This window comes from Henckelia pumila, chromosome 4, assembly GCF_033568475.1.
Source record: "Henckelia pumila isolate YLH828 chromosome 4, ASM3356847v2, whole genome shotgun sequence".
NCBI classification, from domain to species: domain Eukaryota; kingdom Viridiplantae; phylum Streptophyta; class Magnoliopsida; order Lamiales; family Gesneriaceae; genus Henckelia; species Henckelia pumila.
This window is the reverse complement of record NC_133123.1, coordinates 45,730,721-45,739,332: the sequence shown is the minus strand read 5'-3', so window position 1 is coordinate 45,739,332 and position 8,612 is coordinate 45,730,721. Positions and strand designations below refer to the sequence as shown.

Here is an 8,612-nt window from a genome sequence, read left to right as displayed (position 1 = left end):
ATTAATTGCGGATGGGAAAAAATATCGGCCTCTTAAATAAACTTTGTATGTGGTTTTTTCAATGTCCAATATCCAAGTGTGACATGCATTGTGTTAGGATCGGACAGTCTGAAATCACTAAGATACCAAAAATAACTTTTTGACTTTTGAGTTAGTGTTATCTCTCAGTGTTGTTAACACTCAAGACACACTACGCAGCGGAATAAAGTAATTAAAAGTAAATAACATGCAGATATTTATGCACAAGTACTAAGTACTTGCGCGATGCATGCCTCATGGCGAAATAATCACTAGAAAACAAATCAGTTTACACAAAACCAACTAGTAATTAATTGTTTATGAAAAATTATTTTTCTCAACAAATTGAGAAAATAAATAGCTTCCTAAAACTAGTAAGAACTAGAATAATAAAACCAATAAGAAGTTCTCAACACATGTGCCAAAAAATCAAAACCAAGAAACCACTTTCAGAACAACACTTCACTCGCGTGTTCTTCAAGTGTTTCCAACACTACTCAACAGCACTGTGTAACGATAGTAATTGCTTCAGAAATTCTTCAACGATCGATCTTCAGAGCTCAAGAATTTCTGCACTAATCAGCGTATATTCTCTGTATATTTTGCTCTCTTCATGCGTGTCTCTGAACGATCCAAGAACTCCTTTAAATAGATCTTCAATATCTTTGAGGAATCCTTCAATAAATAAAATCCAACAAAATATGAAAACAAGATATTATCCGAAATCAAATATTTATTTGAAGATATAATAATTATCACTTATTTTAAAACATGTATAAGAAAGACAAAACTCTAAAAATAGAATTTGAATGCAATTAGGAAACAGTTTTAAGGACGTGTGAAACACGTTGTTTGACATTGCATTATATAACGAAAAAACATTAGATATATCATAAGAGTATTATGTTTGTGCTATTTTTAATTTACTCTTAATGAGGAATGGAGCCAGAAAATTTAATTAAGGTTAGTGAAAATATTTTTTTATTGAATTGGGGACGACGTAAGTAAATTATTTAGGAAAAAACTGTTGTTGCAAATGTAGATTGTATACAACATACTATAGATAAGACATAGTTGATAAAATAGAGTTGAGGAGGCATGTGCAACCACGGGCTCTCCCTTGACTGCATATATATATATATATATATATATATATATATATATATACCTGCTCGTCATAATATATTGGAACTAAAGAGAAGTAGGTAACACATTATATATACCGTCCTTTTGTTATTTTCCAATCTTAATATGCAAAATAATAATTGAGAGTAACTAAATTTTGTAGCAATATTATTATAATTATAATAAGAAAGTCCTAAGGGAGGCAAAAACCAGAGGTTCAAGATCCACTTAATAGTCACCCAACAATATAATGGCCATTTAAATTGCTGTTATTACGGTTGTTCAGTTTTGTCTTTGCCCAAAAAAATAAAAATTCACATCTATTTTTCATCTTACATCCATTGAACACTTTTCCTTTATTTCTTTCTTCTCTATCTGAACAAAAACATTTCTTACAAATTATATGACAATGATCAACCATATTAGGACAAGTTGATTAGTGGTGAGTGTTTTATCCTTAATTGTCCATTTTTTTTTTTTGTATTTTACGATAAACACGATTAGGATCTCTCTCTCTCTCTCTTTTTTGTGGGTTTTGTTTCATTGATAATTACTGAGAATACTTGTAATTTGTAGGTGCAGGAAGAATGGCATACAAGGTGGATCATGAGTACGATTACTTGTTCAAGATCGTGCTGATCGGAGATTCCGGTGTTGGGAAATCTAATATTTTGTCCAGATTTACCCGAAATGAATTCTGCTTGGAGTCCAAATCTACAATCGGTGTCGAATTCGCGACAAGAACTCAACAGGTTCATTTCATGATCTCTCATTGTTTGATACTTAATTTCATTTTCCGATGTAAAATCAAACAACATTCAAGATTTTCCATTACCATCTTCGAATGGAAATTAAATCTAATTAATATGTATTTTATTAAAGTTTATAATTATTTGCATTGCATGGGAAACTTATATATACACCTATATTCTGCTTCTATATTTATATCATATATAAAAAAGAACATCAACCAAAAATAAATAATTAATATAATGAAGTCTTGAATTATTAAACAATTTATAACACAAATATATGTTTAGCTGTATACAATGATCTTTATGTAAATTTATATACCATAATGTTGCATGCATGCATGCATGTTGTTTATTTACTTGTTATGATCATGCATGTACCTGCATGCAGGTGGAAGGGAAGACAGTTAAGGCACAAATATGGGATACGGCGGGACAAGAGCGGTATCGAGCCATCACGAGCGCCTACTACCGCGGGGCGGTGGGCGCGCTCTTGGTGTACGACATAACGAAAAGACAGACGTTCGAGAACGTGCAACGATGGCTACGGGAGCTGAGGGACCATGCTGATTCCAACATAGTCATCATGCTCGCGGGGAACAAGTCGGATCTCAACCACCTCCGAGGAGTGGCCGAGCACGACGCTCGCCTCTTCGCGGAGAAGGAAGGCCTCTCGTTCCTGGAGACGTCCGCCCTCGAGGCACATAACGTTGAGAAAGCGTTTCAGACGATCTTACTCGATATCTATCAGATTATCAGCCGGAAGGCGCTGGCGGCACAAGAGGCCGATGCCGTTGTTCCCGGCCAGGGCACCGCCATCAAGGTTGGGGAGTATTCCTCCAACTACAATAAGAAAGCTTCCTGTTGTTCTAATTAAAAGATATATAACCGATGAATTAAAGGAAGTTTTGGTTACATTCTAGTCTAGTTAACAAACTGAAAACATATACATATGGTTATAAATTTTAAACACTAAGAATATGTAAACTTTTTGTCTTTAATTTTGATGTTGTTTGTATTAATATTGTTGTCTCTTTCCAGTGTTTTCATATTTATTTTTTTATTTTCTTGTGGATTGTTGTATAAAAAAAAAAATCAGATGCCCCCTAGATACTGATAGAGTTATTATTATTATTATTATTATTATTATTATTATTATTATTATTATTATTATTATTATTATTATTATTATTATTATTATTTATTTATTTATTTATTTATTTTTTAATTTTTTTTTGAAGCGGATAGAGTAATAAATTTGGTGGAATTGTGTTGTTCTAGTCTCATTATATACACATGATTAATTAGTTGATTACAAAATAAAATTCCTCTATACAAGGAAGGACTTGGTCAAAGAAATTGGTCAGAAAAATTTGATCAGAATTTGAAAACTAAATCTGATTTCTTCCATTATATACAAGTCGAATGTAGTACAAGTTGATGTATTCATCCCGCGCGCTCATAACCAGATAGACTGGTGGATCGTATTTATGGTCTCTCTCTCTCAATTTTAGAGTTTTTTTTTTTAATAAAAAAAATCAATGTTTTGAGTGGCATCGGACACCAACACGTTATCAATTTTCAATGACAAATCATCATTGTTCGATATCATATTAGCTCATTAACTGACTAAATCACTAAGACAGTAAAATAACTAATAACATTATCAAAATTTGAAAATATACAAGATATATATACCGGATAAATGATGATTTCTCCATTAATTATGTATTAAATTGAAGCAATCATGCAAGACGTGATGCAAAAAAATATAATAATCAACTAGAAACATTAATTATTATATTAAATCGAAGAAATCATACCAATTTTCTCACACAAATTGGCACAATAATTCTAGAATCAACAAAACCTAATGATTTGATTCACACCGCTATTTTAAGCAAATTAATCAAACATTAATCATTCTGACCAATTATTATTTTAAGAACTTATGGCAAAGATTTCTACGAATATGGTGTCATAAAATTAAGATCAATTCATCAAAAAAATAAAAAAAAATTAAGATCAGAAAATTAAAGTCATCAATTTATATTTTTTTGTGTTATTCTATGAAAGTATCATAGAAAAATCCAGTATTCAAACCATATTTGCCTGAAAATGGAAAGAAATTGATGCCAAAATAAAAGTGAGGCAAAGAAATAATCTGCTCGATCGAATTAATTAGTATTAATTAAGGTATTATGATATTCAAAATATTGATTTGATTGAATAACTTCGATAGTGCCCATCTTTTCCATATGAAGTGGCATAATCAGTTCTAGGTTTGGTTTTGATTCTACATTTAAAAAAGAAATAAAATTTAACTGCTGATATAATTACCATTTTCAGCAGATCCCATGATTTGTCCTTTTGATCAAATTACAGTATTATTTAAATGCATCATTAGCTAGAATCTCCACGAACACACACATATATATATATTGTCTTCAAACTTATAAGTTATAAGATTATAAGTGGGGTGTATTCAATTCAGAGATTTAATGACTTCCAGTGACTTTTTTTAATAATAGACTTTTATGGAATTGATAGACTTTTGTAGATTCTCACAGATTTCTAAACAGAATTCCATGGATTCCAAACAGAATTCCATGGATTCCAGTAGACTTCTTGTACGACTTTTGTAGACATTTTTTGACCTTTTCATTTAATTACGTGAAATCAATTATCTACTTTAATGATCAACTAATATATCTTTGAATTATTTTATATATATAATATCTTCATTAAAATAATTTTTTTATTATCAACGTAAATAAAATTCATTTAACATTTTAACAAATAATCAATCAATTCACAACTCATTTCAATATTTTCCTAAAAAGTATTAATAAACGTAATTTATTAATTAATGAATATTTTTTAATAAAATATAATATAATTTTTTTAAATCAAAATTAGCTTAAAAAATAAAAATAGTATGATAACTTTAACAAAATTTCAACAAATTTTATTTAAAAAAAATTCTAATTGATATTGACAACATGTTCAACATCGCTCCACATTTGATTTGCTATAGCATCTCTCCACGCATTAGCATTTGCCCGCTGTTGTTCTTGTGTGTCAAATAATTGATCAAAATTTCCATCTTCGTAAACTTGTTCTGATGAAGATGGTAGAACTTCAGTCTCAGTTTCAACTGGAAATTCATCAGAACGACACTCCCTGCGAAGAAAATTGTGTAATCCAGCACATGCCAATACAAGATCCGTCTGTGTTTTAAAGTGAAACGGAGGAGCTGTTTTGAATATTTTGAATCGTGATTTAAATATGCCAAAGATCCTCTCTATTACGTTCCTCAAAGAAGCATGACGAAGATTGAACAACTCTTTTGCATCTTCAGGGTGACGACCTTGGCCAGTGAATTCTTGGAGATGATAACGCACACCACGAAAAGGAGCCAAAAATTGACGTCGATTTGGATATCCACCATCCACTAAAAAGAATTTACCTGTCAACCCATATTTATAGGATCAAGTGAATAATGCATATAATATATAATCTTGAAAAATATAAATAAACTAGAAACATTATTTTAAAAAGTACCTTGTGGCACTTTGAGCCCATTATTTCTTGATAAAGCATCTGTCAATACGCTTGAATCATGTGCAGATCCCTCCCATCCACTGAGCACATATATGAATTCTAAATCAAAATTACACGCTGCCAAAACATTTTGAGAAATCGTCCCATGACGATTACGATAACTGTTAGTATCACGACCAAACACCGTGGCTGGAATATGAGTACCATCAATAGCTCCGATGCAATCCTACAATAACAACAACAAGAACAATAACAATAACAACAATAACAACAACAACAACAACAACAACAACAAGAATAATAATAATAATAATAATAATAATAATAATAATAATAATAATAATAATAATAATAATAATAATAATAATAATAATAAGAACAACAACAACAATAACAACGCAAATAATTTCATTACTTACGTACTTTGAAGTAAGGATAAAATCTTGTACTCTCTCTTATTTTTTCTGGCACTGCAGCTCCAGGTTTAACCATCATATCTGCTACAATGCTATGTAATGCTTTCAACACCTTGTTGAAGTTTTGGCTTGTATTGTAGTGTGAACGATCAAATGTTTTACGAATCAAGCAGTATCGAGTATTATGACCGACCACGAGTAAAAACACAGCAAGCATTTCTTCAACACAAATGTATCTTGTGTCTTGCAAATGTGTTTTCTCTCTAAGGATGTTGCTCAATTTTAAAAATACATCGGGATACATTCTATAAATTTCTCGAAAATTTGTTGGATCTTCTTTTAATATTTTATGAATATAATTATCCCCCCTTGAAGTTATTGGTCGTCTATTTAAAGGGCGATGGACACATTCACAATGCATGGTAGATATATGTTTAGTAAACGTATAGAGGTTACCACGAACTTCCATCAACAAATACCCAATAGTTTCATGTAATTCTTCTTCGAATTCTTCTTCTTCCATTTGCTCTTCTACCTCATTCACATTCATATTTGACATTTAAATAAAATACCTGATATCAAACAACAAATTCAAATGAAAAAAAACTATAAATTTATGAAAAAACCATTCTTATATATCAAACATGATGTATTCAAGAAACAACTAAAAAATATATAAATAAACCAAAATTCAAGAGTTTGCAACTAAATCAATAATTTAAAAACAATTCAAACAAGAATAACACGGTGTAACTCAATATTAATCATGTTTCAAAACGTACTTATTCTTCCAATTTATACTCTATCCATCCCGAACGCTCTTCAACTGTCATTTTTATGAAATCCATCTTTTTTGATCTGGTATTAAGTAAATCAAGAACCTTGTATCGAGTACGATTATCCAAATTTGGGACCTCCTTGATAGCATCCCAACAAGTGTCACCTGCATTTTCTATTGATTCTATCTTAGAAACTACCTTCTCAAGACTGTGGGAGAACTCGTGCATAACATTTGGGTTAATACTCTTGCATGTGGTTGATTTTCCTTCAAAATCAGTCCTATCTCGTTTCTTACTTGTTGGTGGAACCTCTAAACTTATGGGATGAGAAGGTAATGGTGAAACAGAGTCCTCGAGAAATGGAGGCTGATATGAAGATTCTTGTCTGTCGCCTTGCACGAAATATTCACCAGTATTGTGATCATACACATAATCATCTAATAAACTAGTTCCCCTATTTTCTTCTATCTCAACTGTTCTTGATTCATTGTCATCTCCTGATCCATTTGAGTGTTTTCCTGTAGCAGTGCCATTGCCAACAACAATTCTCAATTCTTCATAATCCTCAAAAGTGTCTGTCCGATAGTATTCATGTCTAGGATGAGACTGATAAAGAGGAAAAAAAATAACATTTAGTGTTAAAGCTAGTTTAATTATAACTGTAAATATAAATTTTACTTTTCAAACTCGAAGACTCTCACCTTGAAATAATCATCCCATACTTCATCATTAGCCGTGAATTTTTTTGTCACAGGGTCCCATCCAAAACCAGAGTTATGACGCATAAGCTTAGAATAACTAGCGTATCTTTGTTTGAACCACTTCAAACGACTTTGATATTGTGTCATAGTTTTTCCACACCCAAGCTTGTCATTCAATGCAGGAAGTATTTTTGTTTCTACGGTTTTTTTGCTAAATACTCCATTCTTATCGCGCCATCCTCGCATGGCAGCATCAACCATGATTTTTAGCAATTCATTGCTCTCTTCGGCGGTCCACACATTATATTTTGCTTGAGAATCTCCCATTGATAATGTGACTTGAGTATGCACAAGATAAAAAAATAAATATAAAATAAATAATTATCTCAATCATAGAAATAATATCAATTCACATTTTGCAAAGTCTATCTGATCAGTCTACTCTCAAACATCAATAACATCACAAAATTTCTTTCACCATTACAATAATTAATGGTGAATATGCATTCAACTTTAAAGCCCAATTAGAAAATGCATGTAGAGAACAATACGAGTCAAACGACCTTATTTTTTATTGCACATCTTCTCATTTTTTATTGCACATCTTCTTGTATTTATGATCATTAAGGGTCGGAATTAATGTTATGAAAGTGGCTTTGGGTCAATCAAATACCAAAGGTGTGGCTGTTACCCTCCTAAAGTTGGTCCTCAACACATTGGAATACTTTTCATCATGTTCCTTACGAGGGGGTGCCATAAGAAATGACAACATCGGATTTCAAATACAAATAATAGAAAACTAACAGTTTGTTTTCACATGACCGCAATATAGTGATGAACAATAAAAAACGGAGCAAGAAAATATAATATGAAAAAAAGAGTGAAAACCCAAATAAAACAAACAAAAGGAAAAATAAAATGAAAGAAGAGAATAGGGAAATCAGAGTCGAGAACCAGTGAGGAGGAAAAATTTCAAAAAATCAGAAACTTCATTCCCAAAAGGCCAAAAAAAAAACAAAATTTTATGCTACACAGAAACTGATATCACATAACAGAAAACACGATCATATAAAAATCCTGAATTTAATTTCCCATAATCAAGCAAGATTGAACATGTAATAGCGTACAAAAATTGTCCACACCGCTAAGTACTAAATTTCTTGCAATAAACAACCTAACGTACACTATATTAAGCTAAAATTAATCAAATTATTATTTTATTTACATAATACTTAACATCAAAACCTACATAAGTGT

At 31.1% G+C, this 8,612-nt stretch overlaps 3 protein-coding genes across 4 annotated transcripts; 1 reads left to right on the top strand and 2 right to left on the bottom strand.

Moving 5' to 3' along the window:
* Positions 1 to 1,558: 1,558 nt before the first annotated feature.
* LOC140894514 (ras-related protein Rab2BV-like) lies at positions 1,559 to 2,812 on the top strand. Of its 2 annotated transcripts, XM_073303031.1 has the most exons (3): positions 1,559 to 1,585; positions 1,720 to 1,895; positions 2,287 to 2,812. In XM_073303031.1, the coding sequence occupies exons 2-3, from the start codon at positions 1,731 to 1,733 to the stop codon at positions 2,770 to 2,772; spliced, it is 651 nt and encodes a 216-aa protein (XP_073159132.1). In that variant the 5' UTR covers positions 1,559 to 1,585; positions 1,720 to 1,730; the 3' UTR covers positions 2,773 to 2,812. The 2 variants fall into 2 exon arrangements, with proteins under 2 accessions (XP_073159132.1, XP_073159133.1); XM_073303032.1 differs by lacking the exon at positions 1,559 to 1,585 and having other exon boundaries at positions 1,707 to 1,895.
* A 2,067-nt stretch (positions 2,813 to 4,879) lies between these two features.
* Positions 4,880 to 6,165, bottom strand: LOC140860964 (uncharacterized). The gene is made up of 3 exons (XM_073263962.1): positions 5,883 to 6,165; positions 5,460 to 5,685; positions 4,880 to 5,034 (listed from the first exon to the last, which is right to left on the bottom strand). Exons 1-3 carry the CDS (start codon positions 6,090 to 6,092, stop codon positions 4,880 to 4,882), a joined length of 591 nt encoding a protein of 196 aa, XP_073120063.1. The 5' UTR covers positions 6,093 to 6,165.
* A 492-nt stretch (positions 6,166 to 6,657) lies between these two features.
* Positions 6,658 to 7,682, bottom strand: LOC140860963 (uncharacterized protein At2g29880-like). The gene is made up of 2 exons (XM_073263961.1): positions 7,356 to 7,682; positions 6,658 to 7,260 (listed from the first exon to the last, which is right to left on the bottom strand). The coding sequence occupies exons 1-2, from the start codon at positions 7,680 to 7,682 to the stop codon at positions 6,658 to 6,660; spliced, it is 930 nt and encodes a 309-aa protein (XP_073120062.1).
* Between the last annotated feature and the right edge of the window lie 930 nt (positions 7,683 to 8,612).